This window comes from Trachymyrmex cornetzi, unplaced genomic scaffold (assembly GCF_001594075.2).
Source record: "Trachymyrmex cornetzi isolate Tcor2-1 unplaced genomic scaffold, Tcor1.1 scaffold44, whole genome shotgun sequence".
Classification (NCBI taxonomy): Eukaryota; Metazoa; Arthropoda; class Insecta; order Hymenoptera; family Formicidae; genus Trachymyrmex; species Trachymyrmex cornetzi.
The window spans coordinates 643,254-661,279 of record NW_017299179.1 but is presented as its reverse complement, the minus strand read 5'-3'; the positions used below and the strand labels follow the sequence as shown (position 1 = coordinate 661,279).

The 18,026-nt window shown below is 38.7% G+C and overlaps 1 protein-coding gene across 6 annotated transcripts in view; it reads left to right on the top strand.

The window, feature by feature from the left end:
* LOC108764600 (nuclear receptor coactivator 3) overlaps positions 1–18,026 on the top strand; it is a 151,306-nt gene that overhangs the window by 74,568 nt on the left and 58,712 nt on the right. The window contains exon 1 of one of the 6 annotated variants that reach the window (XM_018512912.1): positions 16,566–16,847. The exons of the other annotated variants lie outside the window; for them this stretch is intronic. Coding sequence (XP_018368414.1) covers positions 16,825–16,847 — 23 coding nt within the window. The 5' untranslated portion in view covers positions 16,566–16,824. Of the gene's footprint in view, positions 1–16,565; positions 16,848–18,026 lie in introns of those variants that run through there. 6 annotated transcript variants of the gene reach the window in all.

Sequence of the window (18,026 nt, the reverse complement as noted above, 5' to 3'; positions counted from 1 at the left end):
ATAACACAAGACGAATGAGTTACTTTAACTTAAAATTTAGAGTGGATCTCCTGGGACATGTAAAAAATGTTAAAATTAACATTTTCTTTTTTACTGTGTGTATATAGATCTGAAAATAATTTTTTTTACTCAAACTGATTGCTACAATGTCAAAATTTTTTGTCATTTCTTATCATAATTCAGTTTCCTAATTAACTTAAAATTTAGAGTGGATCTCCTGGGACATGTAAAAAATGTTAAAATTAACATTTTCTTTTTTACTGTGTATATATAGATCTGAAAATAATTTTGTTTACTCAAACTGATTGCTACAATGTCAAAATATTTTGCGTCATTTCTTATCATAATTCAGTTTCCTAGACTGAAAGAAAAGATTGGCTGAATATGGCATAGCATTTTTAATTGATTGCAGCAGCCATGAATTAAAAATCCCATATTTTCTTCGAGTGTACATAATTATTTTAGTGGTTCAAGAAAATTACTTTCAGATTACTCTAAAAATTTGATATATATTCAAAAAAGTTATTTTTAGTTACTGTAATGCCTGAAAGATTATTTTTTCTCACTTTCTCACAAAGCAGTCGCTATTTTACTTTTTTGATCCGATTATTCGATATAGTAGCACTGCTAATATAACCAAATGTTACAAAATGCAGAACATGAAAACGTAAGATGAATACTAGATGAGCGACGCAAAATACAGGGGTTACAAGATGCAGGACATAAATTGCGAAATACAAACTACCGTGTACGATATGCAAAGTGTAATCTGAATTTGCATGTCGTTAGTCGTATTTGATGGTCAGAGAGCGTTTAGTTATACGTGTGCTTAAAGTGCGACGAAATCGTCGCGTTTTTTAACCTCGCATCAGAAGAAAGAGAGACGTGATTTTTTTTCCCCCGTCATCTTCGTCATCATCTTCGTCATCGTCGCCGGCAATTCGAGGCACGCCTACCAGCTGATCGACGACAATCGACTAGCCTACGTTTTTCGCACAGCCGTGTCGTTGTAGGATACTTTAGTTATTGCCACGGTCGTCGGCACCGTGCTCGCTCGTTCGCTCGTGCGCGCCTCACTCGTGTGTAATTAAATATCGCTCAAACCGCCACGCCGCGCGACAATCATCCTCGTCACGCGCGAGCGCATCATCGCGATCCGAGGGAAATTGCTTCGCGCGAAATCGCGGCGTTACCGGTCTTTCTGTGATTTTCTGACGAGACTGGGAGCAGCGTGTATATAGCAACCTATCGATATATATCTTTTTTTATCGCTCGTCGAATCTATAATTTCCATTAATATGCATATACGAAGGCGTGGACGAAGAAATATGGAAGGAATATGGAATTTTAAATTATTAAGGGACGTGTGTTTAATCTCACAATCGCACAACACTTGTACATTTCGCTGCAAAATAGAACGTATAATTGCGATCCATTATTATTTCAGTAATACACGTGTGTTTAAAGTGTACTTGACGTAATTCCCTACTGCATGCATTTATCACATGTATTAAAATTCCTTTTTAAAGAGCTTTTTTCATATCGAAATATTGCCGCTAAATACCGACTGATGAAAATTGCAATAAATGCTGCGGATCAATTTTTCGATAAGATTAAAAAAAAAGTCTTGAAATTCGCGCGCGATTTTATCTGTTTGATTTACAGCTTTTGATACGATGTTTTTGAAATAACCAATTTATGTAAGATGTTCGACCAATTTCTAAATATTGCTCTTCTCTATCGCGTGACGGGTGCAGAGATTAGGGGAAGTTTTTGTAAAAAATAGATCGGGGGTTGGCACTCACCCTCGTTGAGGAACAACACGCGATACACGCCGGTCGATCAACTCAGAGAGAGAAACTTTATTCTTAATTGCAACATCCTACGCAACACTTTCACATTTCGACTAGATAGTGATTCCCCAACTTTTTTTTTTTTCATAAGTTCTACTTCGATCTTTCGTTTATAATTGGACAGCGTATTTCGCAAAAAAGTCCGAGAGAAAAATTACGCACCAACTGGTTAAGCGAAATTAGTTGTCCAAGGCTGTTCGCGAATGCCGCCATTATAATGTTGAGAAACTAATCCTTTTTTCTATCAAGGACGAGAGCAAATGTCGATTTATGTAGATATCGACATATCGCAAAAATTGAATGTTGAAGCGAGTTTAGAAACTGGAGCTTGTTGGAAACAATTGGACATATTGTAAAAATTATTTTACGTTTTTATACGGAGAGAATTTTCTTTTAAAATTTACCCTGAAAATATGGTAGTTGTGGTACAATATAATATTTTAATGATTTTTGCCATCCACTTCAGTAAAATTAATCAAACTTATTTTATACTTTATTGTAGTTTTATTAATGAATGAGAGAGATTTACGTTAAAATTCTTAACAATAAAATGTCCCACGATTATTATATTTTTAAGGTAAACTCTAAGAAAAAATTCTCTTAGTGTGTTAAAACTGGTCTTTGTTAAAATTTTATATCTAATCTTAAACATATCTGAATGTTAATTTAACATAATGTGATTATTTTATTTGCATATTTTATATCAAATTAATATTTAACATTTCTGAATAACAAAATAGTACAATTTGATAGTAAATGAATAAGTAACGAAAATAATATTTTAAAACGTAAATTCTAAGTTAAATGAATAAGATATGTATTATTTTAGCATAATAAATGTTAATTTTATTGAAAAAGTATGTATTATTACAGTTTACTTACAAATGGTGTTATATTAATTTTTTTATATACTTGAGTCTTTCTACATATTTATTGTCAATTTTACATTTTATTAAAAAATGGAGAAGATGTCTACAATCACAAAGATTTACGTTCTTTTAATTTTCGTATTTATTTTCAAAATATTTATTCAAATACAGCTTTTTATTCTTCGAGCGTGTAAATAAATCCTTAAACACTCGTTAGAAGATTTATAACAGTGCGTACTAAATTAATAAAATCTCAATTCGAATAGATGTCATTAATTAATAAAATAAAAGCAGAATAATAAGCAAACGTCTCCGCTAATATTAGGTGTTAAACTTAATTCCTGCCGTTTTTCGTCTCCAAAATTGATTTGTTTCGAAGGGAAGATAAATGAATACCGTAATCAAAGTAATTTCCTCCATTTTCTACTTTATTACTAATTAATAATACTTTGATTAAGGTATTTCCCTTCGAAACAAATCAATTTTGGAGACGAAAAACGGCAGGAATTAAGTTTAACACCTAGTAAATAGAGAATAGGTAAGATATTGGAATATATTCGTCTGAAACGTTCTCTCTCTCCGAAAGCGGAACGGCAGCGTTTCGTCGGGACGGTTCTGGTTGCCCTGGAACTCGTCCGGCCAGGGTCCTTGGGCACCTTCGCGTCCAATCGGGGCGCGCAGGCCCTTTTTTCGCCAGCGAAAACGATCGATCCGCCGGTATCTCGGCGTTGTAGATTACGTAACCGGCCGTTGGTGCCCTAGAAGCGCGCGCGGGCCTAAAACCAACCGCTCTCTCTCTCACTCTCTCACCTCCGCGCCACCGCGCTCCAGCTACATCCTATACACTCTCCATCCCCCCGTGACGCAAAGACGCGGGTTACGTCATCGGCGGAGTCGCGTCGTACTCGTCGACATGGCAACTCGATGCGCGCGCGATCTGCCACCCTCGTCACTCTTCCTGTCCACCCCTTGCGCTGCCCTCGCCTTCGTCGTGTTTACCATTAGCATATCCCATCTCATCCGCCTGCCATGCTCGGGCTACAGGTATTAAATATCATTCCGCGGATTCCACCTTGGTCTTCCTCCTCGTTCCATCTTCGTTGTGCCCTCGTGCCCTCGCCCGTCATGGTGTCTATCAACGAGATAGGAAAGAAGAGATGAATTTAAGAATATTTACCACTTGCGCCACATTACCATTTTGTAATGCGATGTCAATGGGGAAACGAGTGGTAAAGCTTTTTTTCTCCCCTCTCGTAATTTGGACGCGAGATTTTTTTCCTCGATGGAATTATTACGGTTCGATGGGTCGGAACTTGTCCGGTGCGTCGAGAAAGAAAGAGAGGCGTGGGAAATAGTCCAAGTTAATATCACTATATTGCCAAAGAGAATAAACTACATTTTCGAAAAATACTTTACAGAGAGCACTCTGATATGACGCGTCAAAGTTCTCGATGCATTTGAGAAATTCGCCTGAAGTGCAGCTCAAAGCGCATTTGTCACCGGGAACCTGTTGATCTAATCCTTTTCACATTTGACACCAAGTTGATGGCGTCCGATTAAATTTGTCAATGTACCCGCGATCAGAACAAATGATTCTCTCTTAAAATAAAGTGCCATTAAAAAATTTATTTCGGAAGTTCAAAGTTTGAGGATGGAAGAGCGAATTATCTCAGATTCCAATGTGATTTGAATGTTGCAGTAGTTTAATATTAGTTAAATTAATTTTAGATAAATGTATTATATTCATTTATATTTTTTAAACTTTTCAGAGCTTGAAAAAAATTGATAATAACAGATGACGCAAAAAAAAATCTATAATCTGTATTGTTAATTACTTTGAAGAATCAAGCATCTATTACTTCAGTATTGCATTGATTTCTGAAAAAAAATTATGAATATTATGTGTGAAATAATTAGCGAATGATTAAAAGATATAGAAGAGAAGAATAGCTTAATTATGTAATTAAACAATAATTATATAACTGATAATTACATGCGTTATGTAAGATATTACAGTTTTCAGAATGATTTTACGAGATTGATACATTACAAATGAGCGGTTAGGAATCGCGTGTCTGACAAATACATCCGTTATTACTTTCCGCGCTATGCGCAAGATCAAATCTAGCTCCAATAAAGCGATGGTTTCTCATGGAATTTCTTCCGTAAGTCGCAAGGGCGTGTCTTGAAGTCAATTTCGTAAGGGATACAAAAATAATCAAAGTGCAGTATCATGGAAATCCCCGTTTGATTGATCGTGACGTACGAACACGTGTCTCACTGCGTTCTGCTTTCAATTTCACCCGAGGAGACACGTCCTTCCGAGAGTCCCTGTGATTTGATCTATCATCGTCATCTTTACCTACGAACTGGCAGATATCGAACACCGAAATCCATTTTTGTAGAAAACTGTGTGTCGTGCACGTTGGGATATAAAAAAAAATTTATGGATTTTTCCAACACGGAAAAAAAGGTTTCGCTGATGCATCTAAAAATTTAGCTAGATACAGATTTGAAAATAATTTTGTTTGGGCCATCAAAATAACCATGTAGGTCGTTTAAATTTATAGTTGCTGCAATATTAAAACTTTTTATAGAATTGTCATCAATGTTCAAGCGTTCTACAAAATTATTTTTAGAGCTGTATCTGACTAAATTTTTAGATATTTTAATAAAACCAGTTTTTTTTTTCATGAAAGTATATATATTTTAAATTCAAACAGTATATTTGAATAATTGTATTGTGATTACAATTTCTGGACACCCTATATGTTTTAGAGAGTGAGAATATTTTTTATCACATCGCACCGTCGGGCTTTTTTAATGATCTCTAAAATATTGATCTTTCCTGCGGAAAAATTGGCGTTAATGTAAGAGATATCGTTAATAAAATATATGACAAGTGAAATTTGCACAGGAAGTGTCAAGAGTAATAATCCAGAAAGCATTAACTTACGCGGCACGTAATTAACGTGTACGTCACATTTATATCTTAATTTAAAGGTCTTGAAATTAAGTAAATTGAATTAAATGGAACCCAAGATGTACTTTCGAGCATTTAAGACGCACGTTTTCTTTATAAAAAAGTTCACGGGCTATTGCAAAATCGATGCAATCCGACCGCTGAGGAGAGAGAAAAAAACCGCTCTGGTCAGCGCGTAGTTTCATATTTCGGAATTATTTTGTCGAGGATTAAATCTATTGTGTAATATTGCCGCGTCAGCGGGCTTCGTCGGTAGGAGAGTTTCTTCAATGCAAAAGGTACGCGATTTGAATCCCTAATAAAAAAAAAGGGCAAGGAGGGTCGTCAGTATGGAGAAGAGACAACCGTTTAAGGTGACCAGATTTTTAAGTTACGAAAGCGAGACACCAATGTTACAACCTAAAATACTCCTTCCTCTTTAATGAAGAAATAAATGTATTTTTATTTAAAAGCTGAAATTATATTTTTACGAAATTATTTGGATTCTGTTACATAACGTAGAAAAATGTTTCTAAGAAAAAAAAAAACTTTAGGATCACCCCTTGAAATACTTTTCTTTATTTTCTTTATTTTAATGTAAGCACTATTTGTTCTTTGCTAGAACGAAAAGGTTGGAGTTAAAAATTCAATAGATATTTGATAGCTATTGTTAGAATAGTGAAGCATATTTTGCATCAAGAGCAAGTGGGTAGCGTAATTTATTGGGCCATATTCTCGTCATACATTTAACGTTGAATGTGCTTATTCCGATTCTCTCACGCTGACATTGACCGCGATCTTCGTGTTAAGCAAACAAAACTTGGATCAGATCGCGTTTGTCACATTTAGTGCTGAATGTATGGCAAGTATACAGGCCAATATTTCTCCGTTGCTCGCTCGAGCTTCAGAACGTTCCACTTTTCAAATGTTAAAAATAAAGGACTTGCACAATTATAGCTAAAAAAAAGACTGTCGACAAAGAATACAATATTTCGAACCAAATAAATTGTAACTTACACGTATAATATTTAGAGACGAAACATCTTTTATTTAACACGTCCACACAAATTTGTAGCGACAATAAATATTTTAAAGGTTAGCTTTAGATCTTTTATTTTGCCATTAATTTAATTCTTTAAGGTATCTATACTAGGCATGTTCGCTAGATCATTTACATATTTACATAGACGTTAGTAATTAATAGATATACTAGGCATGTTTACTAATAACATCTCAGATTTATCCTTAGGTAGTATTTACTTACGTTAGTAAATACTACCTAAGGATAAATCTGAGACGTTATTAGTAAACATGCCTAGTATATCTATTATTATATATATTTACTAACGTAAGTAAATACTACCTACTCTCTAAATCTGAATCAGTGGATAATCACTGATATCAGTGCCAAGTATGCCACTAGTAATCAGTGAATTAAACGTGAGATTCTTAACCTAGCTAATCTTTATTATGTGATCTAACCTTGTTTTAGTGCTTAGATTCAATGAATATGGTATTGGAAAATTGAAATTAACATGTAAAGATATTAATATTTTAGTTATGTAATGCTCTCAAACATTCTTCCTTTTTTAGCTGAACTTCACTGATTAGTGTCAAGTATGCCACTGGATAATTAGTGACTATCCGCTGATTCAAATTTAGAGAGTAAGGATAAATCTGTCCCTCGAAAAATCAATTTCTAATGGCTCTGTAATGCGCATTTGACGGTCTCGAGATCTGAAGCTTTCAAGCTTAGAGTTGAATTTGGTCACCGTGTCACGTTCACCGCTCGCGCCGGGGACATCGGCAGCGGCTGCTTTCACCTGGTAACTGAATTCACTTTCAAAATTATCATCGTTCCTCGGTCAGTGGGAGATCCGGCGCAACGCTCTCGTCGGGAATGTCTGCTCGATTGGCGAGCGAGAAAATCGGGATGTACCGTTGACCGCGGTATGTGTGTCAATGTAAGGAACTTTCTTCCGGGGGATAAAGTGTTCAACATTTGTACGTCGCTCGGTAGAGACGCTAATCTATGGATATCAAAGAACTCTTGTATTGTAAATGGGAGTCTAGTGGGGGTTTTTTTTTTTTTTTTTTTTTTTTCAAGTAACTAATACAAAGAGGGACGGTACTTAGAGGAATGATACGTGTACGGCGGGCAGAATACGATACGTAAAGAAGAAAAAGACGATAATAAAGCCGATACGTGACTTGGAAATTACATTGAGCAATAGAGGATTAAATCGCATACAAACGATCGGAATAGCATCTCATATAATTCAAATGTTATGCAAGCCGTGCAACGTTATGCAATTCGAATGGACAAAAAAGGGAGGCGAAGCTTTTAAAGTTCCCTATAAAAATACGGGGCGCTCCGCTCGCTCGCTATCTTTATTCCTTATATAAACATTGTGCAAGACTGATATCATGCAATTGCAATAAATAAAGCTAAGAATAGCGTTGATATTTGCGTCGCTCCGCGAGTTCCGTTCGCCTTGTATCGCGCACACGATGTGGACTTTCTATTTCGCCGATGGTATGAATCAACTTCGCGACGCGAAGGCTAAAAGAAAAAGAGACGTACGACGTTTTAGGGTTCCCTTCCCTCGCGTCCCGGTGATAAAGGAGGGTACGCGGGTGTGAACCTGAACTCGGTAGGAAGACTGGAGCGGCGAAAGGTGTATACAGAATACCACAGATCTACCGGGTGTCTCCTCAACAAATACGATTCTCCGACAAAATCAGAATTATCGCCTACGTGTATCGAAAGGATGGAACCGACAATAGGCGTAACTTCTCGCGACTCGAATTCACAGTCTACGACTATTTTTTTTACAGACGAATGTATGAATGATTCTGAAGAGTACTTATAAAAACAAGTGAATTGAGAATATTTTAAAAATAGATGGAAAATATTCATAAATATTGATACAAATATTGCTCTATTTTATTTGTAAGAATTTTTTGCGTAGAAAGTTGGAAGACTTTTGGTGTCTATTTTGGCGGTTGGAACGAAAGGTCGACGATTTTCGGGACACGGTGTATACGCGAGCGGAGGGAACTCTGGTCGATGGCCGTGGCTGCGCTCGCGTCTGCAGAACAGTTTACAGCTGCATACCCGAGCCGGGGAAGTGTGTTACTACTCGAGCGTAACCGAGAGACCTCGACCAATTTAAATGCGCGATCGCCTTCTACGGATCGCCACTGACTCCGATTCGCGGTGTAGATTAACGTCTGACTCCGGGCCGCGCGCCGTGTTCCGACCCCGAGAGGCACGTCAATCCCCGAGTATGAAACTTGGCGACTATGCGGAGTGACTCGACACGCGAATAACGGTGCACTTCGTTTCTGGAGTCGATCGCCCTTTAATCGCCCAAAAATCGCGAATTCGCGTATTTTTTGTTATTCGCAAAATTCAAGCTCGTGTCGTATGAGTATTAATGTACTTGATCGTTATATTATTGCACTAATGACAAGTAATTATAATATAACAAATGTTTTACATTATTAATGTAAAATCGATATGTTCGACTATAAAAAAAATTATTGAAAAATTATTTTATAGTAAAAAAATAATTTGAAATTATTTTATAATGAACACGAAAATGTTTCAAAGTGACAGTCTCTTGCAAATATGCATTAAAAAAGTATTGTCGCATTTTCAAATATGATTCTAAAATTAGATAATAAGTAGAAAAATACTTAGAAAGTAGGTCAAAATTCTGTAATAAACTACAAAGCACTACAAAGAATAGTAACAACTAAATTCTGCGAAACAACTTTTCCATGAAAAGTAGTTCATTCTAAATTTTGTTTTCCTAAAAATGTCCAAATGTTTTCTACATATATTTCGCTCTTTACAGTGAGTTTTAACTTTTACAGTATATATTGTACAGCTTCTTTCTTATTAGTAAGTTTTCGTTTTTAATATTTTTTGTATTTAATCCCACATTTTAGTTTTACTTCTTAATCTGAGTCGCTTCAAAATTTTATGAAATTTTATCACAGCAATTTTCAAAGAAGCGAGCGATAAATTTTCGTGAAACGGCCGATTAAATTTCGTTCCTTGCGTGCAAATGTCGATGGATAAAAACGGCGCGGCTCTCTTCATGTTTTACGGATCGTCGAATGTCAGTTCTTGGCGAATATTCTCAGTCGATCTTCACGATTGATACGCGATATCTCATCGTGTTTGATTACTGGGAGAACAGGTGTTCTCGTCCGTGAAAGTGCAAGTGTCACTGTTACACGCGCGCGGATCTTCATACAGGGTGTTCCAGAAGTGTCATCGTTTCGTCATTTTTATCAATCGAAGCTCATCATCAAGGAATTTTTTATTTTCACTTGTTTGTAATATTACCAACGTTTTGATTTGCAAAATCAGTAATTAAAAACATCTAATTTAATTATAACGCTGCATTGGCGCTGAATTGTAAATAAATCCGATGATAATTATGTGGTTACACTAATACGAGATAATAATATTAACAAACAGTTAAGAAGCATTATTTAAATTACGTGTAAATCCATAAATTGATAGAAAATTATGATAAATTATACAGTTGCACAATTTACGAAAGATAATGTTACAGGTAATAGCTAAATTAAACTTGAGCATTGTGTACAATATTCATACATAGCAGAGTGTTATATCAATAAATGTATCGCATAGTAAGAGCATACAATAAAATATTATTAATATTATATATATATACATATAAATGTACAAAATTGGTTCGCAAAGACAATTGCAGTTGAATAACAGACAATTCACATTTTCGCAAATAAACCCAACTTTCCGTTATCAAAGTCTCACCGTCTAATTGTTTTCTAGTTGTAATTAGTTCTAAATACGACCGCTCGAGGTGTTATTTGACTAATGTAAAGATCGTCGACATCAGATAAGAATCGCGTATACAGGCGCGTTAAACGTGCATGATGAGAAAACAAGACTTGCCAATATTAAACGGCACGTTTTACGACGATGGCCAACGTTAGTTAAAGGCCGTTAAACTAGAAAAATAAACGTACCGTCACCTCTCTCGCGCAATCGCGAAATTTATACGCGCGTATATTTTTATTTCGGGCGTGAGCGTGGACTTTAATTCTCGCTGGCTAAGAAAGAGGGGGGAAAAAAAAAGCAATGCCGGACTTACTTTATGCGCCACGAGTCGTCGTCATTTCGGTTATCGATATTAATTTCACGTTCGCGTGGGTGTTACGTACGTATTGCGCGGTTCGTCGCCGATATTTTTCTTCCCTTTTCTTTCTCTCTTACTTGCATTCTCCTTTCTCCGAAGATTACAGCGACTGCCGACGTTGCACTCTGCAACGAGAAATACTTAAGTCGTTCGGAGACGCTAGCCACTTGCTATTCATGTCTTTCATTTATTCCACCGAGACGACGAAATTAAATTTTTCCGCGGTTTCTCGTCGGACAAAGTGCGCGCAGAGTACGACATTATTAAAAACAAAACGGTATCCGAGGCATTAGAAGCGCGTATGCAGTCCTGTATTAACCCGCTTTTCTTCAGGTTTTTCCCGATACCTACATTCCGCTTTTTACGTTCTTCTTCGCTGTAAGTAAGACGCTTCCATTATCTATCTGCTTATATAAGTTAATGATAAAATTTAGTAGACCTGTAGATCGTATCGAATGTGTGTAAGATAAGAATAAAGTGTAAGCCGCGCGAAAAATCTTCTGGAATTAACCTTCGACTACGTTTTTTATGTGCTAGTCAGTTTATCGATCAGAAACTCCAACGAAGCTTGCTTTATTTGCGGCGATATATTTTTATACATGCTGTAACATACTTAATTTTCTACAATTACCATAAAAATTGTAGGTTGCGTATTGATGTTAATTTATTGCATTTATTTCCATAAAATGTTGCGTACGTGTTTAGAAAATTACAAGGACCATTTTTATGGGTCTTAATAAAAATAAAAGGCTTTTAATTCCTTGCGAAATAAACATTGGTATAATAATTTATCTAAAATATATAATTTTAATGTCTATCGAGCTGATGTTGAATAGTTAATTTCAGTATTAATAAAGATAGCATTGAATAATACCAATATTTATTATATATTATTTAATTTTGTTATTTATTTACACGTAAAGAACGGTTTTGCTTAAAGTATTTCAAAATTTATTGCAGCAGGGTAGATCTGAAAATTTTATTCAACTATTAAAATAATTATATAGGACGCTTGATACGATTGTTAAAAATGTCAAAAATGTTTGCAACATTGCTCGTCATGTTTGAGTTTTCTACATAATTAAGTATTTTGATAGCCCAAAAACGAAATTATTTTCAGATTCGTAAATTTGCCTAAATTTGTAGATATTTCGGCCAAATCGTCCTATTTGTGTATGTATTATTCAACTATTCTCGATTTTCCATGTAACGCTCCAGTTTAAAGGATACGAGCCACTTATTTTCAAAAACATCATTTCGTTCCGCAAAAGAGATATACGAGCGACGATCCTCTACGCAGTCATTTATCACTTTCAATCTTCCGTGGGATTCATTCATCATTTTCATTTTCCGCGCAACATTTCATTTACATATCTATTATCTCTATCACATGCTTGTCGCAAGACATGCGGTGTCGGCGAGTCTCTTGATCAATAACCCGTTTAGACGTAAACATCCCTAATAGCGATTTCGCATCGATGTTGCATTTTATCATGATTTAAAAGATGCGAGAGGTTCCTAGGGCCATCGTGAACGGGTTAAACATTCGCGCGGGAAGTCTTCTCTTTCACATGAAAGAAACATGGTTTTGCTGAATTATCTAAAAATGTAGGTGAATACAGATCTGAAAATACAACTTTGTTGCACCATCAAAATTACTTGGGAATCTCAAACATGATGAGCAATGCAGCAACCAGTTCAACTAACATCCTACATTATTATTTTAATTGGTCCAACAAAATTATTTTTAGATCTATATCTAAATTTTTAGATACTTTAACAAAATTGTTCTTTTCAAGTTCTATAAAAATTGGCTCCACTCTGTCGAAGACGAAAAATATAACACTCGTTATTGAATAGATATAGATTTCTTTTAACTTATCTAAAACAAAAATGTTAACGTTCTTACTTGATGACTCCTCGAATCTCCGAGATCTCAACTAGGAAAGTAATATCTCTGGAATTCCGGCAAAGACGATATGATGCGGTGTAGGGATACAACGAGAGGTGGTTCGCCAGGCCAAGCAGGCAGACAGGGCAGGCAGGCAAGCAGCTGAAGGCATCAAGGCAGCAAGGCAGCAAGGCAAGCCACGGGCTCGAACGCGCGCGTTGCGCGCGCGGCACGGCGCGACGCGACGCGACGCGGCGCGCACGTCCGCGTTGCCGTCCGCGATCGCCCTGGCCCACTGACCTATATTACACGCGGGGTACAGGTCCCGCATATACGAGTCTCGACCCACAAGCGATACTCGGCCGCGCCAAGTCGGAGCGGGCCACGCCGCGGCCGCACGTCGGTACCTGCTTTGCCTGCCTGTCTACCCGCTCGTTTCTGCTTCTTCGTGCGTCAGCGAGACGTCTTCGGCCGTCTTCGGGGCTCCGCGGGAGATTGCGAAAGACGTGCTTCTTGCTGCGTGCGTGCGTGCGTGCGTGCGTGCCTGCCTGCGTAGGAATCGCGACGAGGATCGGACGGAGGATGATGACGCTTGGTGGTGCCGTAACACGGGGATATGGAGCGAGTACGTTTAGAGCAAACGGTGATCATTCATTATCTACTTAACGTCGTTCGGTAAAAAGTTAATCGAGTAGAGCGCGTGGTGAGCCTCGCTCGTTCGAGTATAGGCAGGATTGCCAAAGCACGTCGAAGTGTGAAGTAACGAATGGAACGCTCGAGGTGTTAATGTAAGACGTTTGATGTACGAGGAACATCCACTGCACGTGTGCACGCATTATAGATATGTGTTTGGCGCAACGCGGATATTTTTGTCAGCGTTGCTCCTCGTTCAGCATCGGTTTCTTCAAAGTTTTGTGGAAGATTCTCGTTAAGTATTTGAAAAATAAAAGATGGGATTTTTATTGTGTCTTTGTCGAATCTCCGGTTGAATTTTAATCTCTGAAAGATTGCCACCTATATTTTTTATTCCTCTTATAATTTAGCTCTTGCAATTCTCTTGAAGTATTTGAAAAATAAATGATCGGATCTTTTTCGAGTCTCCGTCTGAATTTTAATCTTGAAAGAGATTGTTCACATATATTTTCCATGAAAGAAGCCAAGACACGGAGATAATCCGTAGCTTCTTTGATGAAAATATACCCATGGAAGCCACAAAAATCTATTGTTTATTTCTCTCATAATTAAACTTGAAATTATAGCCTCGTTCGTGCCTGACTGATCGTCTTTGTCGAGACCAGCCTCGATCCGAAACCGTGAATGGAAGGTGATACGAGCATCCCGTTTGCGCGAAACACCCTATACGAGGGATAAGAGCAGCGGGTATTGCGCGCGTAACTTCCGCGATTGCATCGATTCGGTGTGCGGGACGGGCGAGCGGAAGTATGTCAAGGACGATTGGAAGCGAAGGAATCGTATAGCACTCTCGACCGCGTTCGCGCTATTCCTTCGTGATTAGTGAGGTGTAAGGCATCCATCGAGCCTGGGACTATCGTAGATAGTGACGAGGATTCACCACTTCGCCGAGTATAACGTGCCCATCGCAAGTGGAACGAAGCGCCGCTAAATCGCGATACCGCGCCACATTATCCGACTATCGATATCTCGTGACGCTAGCGTTGGTTTATACTTTCCACCAACCGCTACTCCGAACGTCGATTATCCCCCGCTTCATCGCGATGAATTAACGAAAGAAATATACTCGTAGCCAACTATGACAATAATACTGTCATTAATAACGATGACTAAAAATGTCAAATTCATTTCTCTCTCTATCTATTTAAAATATAATTCATCGTTCATTGAAATGCTCGTGTATTTCAGTATAAGAGTTTGAAAGCATTTAGAAATACAGAAATTAGAGTTAACACAAGAAAGTGTTTACTTTAACGAAGATTCAGTAGATCTTTAATCGTTGACCTAGAGACAATATCCGCCATCGGAGAACGCTGGGATTGCATCATTCTAGATAATATCGCAAATTCAGGTTTCGCTCGCTCAAGCATCACGCAGCACTGTCCGTTCGCCGTGGACATCGGGAGTCAGCTAGCCAGCCCCCAGTGATCGCTCACGCGGCGCGACGGCGCGTCGTGTCGCGAAAAGCGCCGACGCAACGCGCCGCGCTACTCCTGGCTCTGCGTGTCGAGCTTCGTCTATCCGGTCTATCCGGTGTCTTCGGCACGCGCGTGCCGGATCCGCGTCAGTCCGTGCTCTCTCTCGGCTTCGGTAAAACGAACGCCGCGCGGCCGTGCGAACTTCTATCGGCGATACAGCCGACTGAAGCGACGCAATTCAATCGCGAGTGCCCGAGTGTCTTTAGATAATTCGAAGGAAGAACATCGAGGCATCAAGTGCGAAAAATTCGGAACGATCGAAGATCACGAGTGAAGCAACGTGGTAGGATAATTCGTCGATTTAAATGAAGAAGCGACACGAGGTTGAAGTCGATAGAGCACTAATAATGTCCATTCTATCAATATAGATTAATTTTAATCTTGGTTCAACTTATTCTTCGTCCTTTTCTAATTTTTAGAACTAGAAGAGGACGAAGAGAGTAAAACCTGAACCGAGATTCAAGTTAATCTACATTGGTAGAGACGGATGTGTAAGATCGAAAAATCGCCGCCAACTGGGTTAAGCAAAAATTTCGCCACATCTACCTACCGTGTGCCGATTGCGAGCTGCTGTTCCAGGGTATCCGCGTGTGCGTAACGGCCCGCCACACGCACACGAGCACACGAGCTATCGCGCACACACGTGCACGCCGCTCGTTTAGCGGTCAACATAGACGAGAGGAGAGGAGAGGAGAGGAGAGGAGAGGAGAGGTGGTCTATCGTCGGAGCAGCTTGGACCTCTTCCTGGGGTAGGGGAGAACGGAAGGAGTGGAGGCTCTTAGACGTAGCCCGAGAGGGGGACGACGAACTGGCGGGACGAGGGGCGGGAGGAGGTGCCCCGTGACAACTGGGTGACGGCTGCGTGGATATACGCCGCTCCGTGATGCAAGGTGCTTTCCTACGCGATAAGTGGTGACGTCGGCAGAAGCGCGAGAGCATTTCGCGACGACTTGCGCTACCGCACGCGAGCGCGCACGTTTTCCCTCTCGCAGAAGAGAGCTGCTGACAGAGTACCCGGCTAAGGTGAAGAGAGAGAGAGAGCAAACGGGAGAGAAGCGATATCGTGAGGAAATTCAGTTAGTAAGCCGGAAATCCATAGAGAGATCCAGGAAGGAGAGAATTTGAGAGAATCACGGATGGACTCGAAGGAAGAACGCTTGTGAGATAACTGCACTTTTGCTTGTGTGATAACGCGATCTTTGACTGTGATTTGAATTTTTGAAACTCGAAGGTCGTTCTTTAGTGATCGTCGAGTCGATTGAAATTTTGAGTGATTCGAATTTTTGACTAATGCAGTGGGTGATCTTGATTTATTGACCTTTTTGAGATTTCATCAGTGTATTTGATCGGAAAAATTAAAAATCGATGGACCGGAAAGACTGGAACTTTGGAGGAATTTTATTATTAGATCAGTATTGTTTAGTGACTACGAACTGTTGGGATGGATATATGCTGAATGGCATTTCGCGAACGACACATCCGCGAATGCAAGGTGTCGAGTGGCTGAAGCGAAACTTCCTGAAACGCGGAATTGGTTGCAAAAATAGATAGAAATCTTCGACAACAAATATCAGCACGAAGTGTTTTTATCGATCGAATTGCTGACAAGAATTTTCGAATGAGTTTCGCTCGGAGAATTCGCGTCGGCGAATGTTGATTCCATGCTCAGATTACGATCCTCGCTCAGGAAATTACGAATCCCCCTGAAGCAGCTATGGGATCGATCGTCGTCGAAAAACATCGTAGCGAAGAGTCATCGAAACTGAACGTTCCGTGGAATCGGAGTACGCCTTCGGTGCTGAAGAAACGTGCGATCGGCGACGGTGGTGTGTTGGTCTCTGCGAGTGAATAAAAGCGCGAGGGAAGAAAAATCTTCGATGATGGAGAAACGGAATCCGCGGTAAGCTTCGAAGTGATCGCACCTTTCAATCTCGCGAGAGCTGCGACGTCGGCATTTTAAGCCAATCTCGTGCGACATAAAACTGAGAGAGGCATCAATATTCTCATAAGTACAAGTTGAACTTACAAAGCACGTGAGGTATAAAAGCGAAGGTGTCGATATTTTCACAAGTAAAACTCAAAGAGCACGATCTGTGTGAAGCGCGATATGAATTATTGTAAGATCCATCAAAGGAAATGATTCTTTATTCTTGTGCAATTTTTTGTTTTCTTATCGAACGACAGATGTGTTATCGGTGCTTAAAAGTTCGGTGGAGAAAGTTCCCGTGTTAAATTAATATCGCAATCATGAAATTGCTACAATGCGATATACGCATTTGTGAAATTACCATAATTAAACCAGCGTCGATTTTCTTCGTGTTTTCCGCGCGATACTTATCGTTCTCCCGAGCAGATTATTTGCCATCCACTTAGCACTTTTCGTCTCGTCGGTTGTTTTTTACGATAGCCACTTGCACGGCTAAAGATTGTCGGTTTAGTCAGCAATTTTCTCGATCGATGCCTTTCGTTGGGTTTTTTTGGCTTCGCATCACGAAACGCACTTGCGGCGTTGACGTCGAACATAGAACCGGCTCCTTCGAAAATGTCCGATTATTCTATCAAGGCGGTTCAAGGCCGAACTTTCGATCAATCTCCGCTCGTTCCAAATGTTGCGTTATTACGAAGTTATCGCGTTAAAAGAGCCTATAGTGTAACACGCAATTTTTCCCTTTGAAAGAGATGCCTTTGAAAAATCGACCAGCTGATTCCTTTCAATAACAATATTTATATTTGTGCGCAAAACGCGCTTTTTCTAATCTCTCCTTTGCGAGACAAGAGAAATGCGAACAATTTTTATTAATCGCAAATTTATTGAGAATGCTTGAATTCTCACGTGCAGCGTTGGACATGCATTTGAAATACTTTTATTTAAAACACTATTTGCAATACAAGCATATTTTGTATTTTTTATTTTAGCGCATCATAAAGTATTACGTATTTTGTATTTAAAATCGAAAGATTGAAAGCATTTTGTATCTTGTAATTTAAATAATAAGGTTGATTATCAATGTTAGTATTTGAAATACAAAATATTTTCATGCACTCTGAACAAACACAAAATACAAAATATAATTATCTT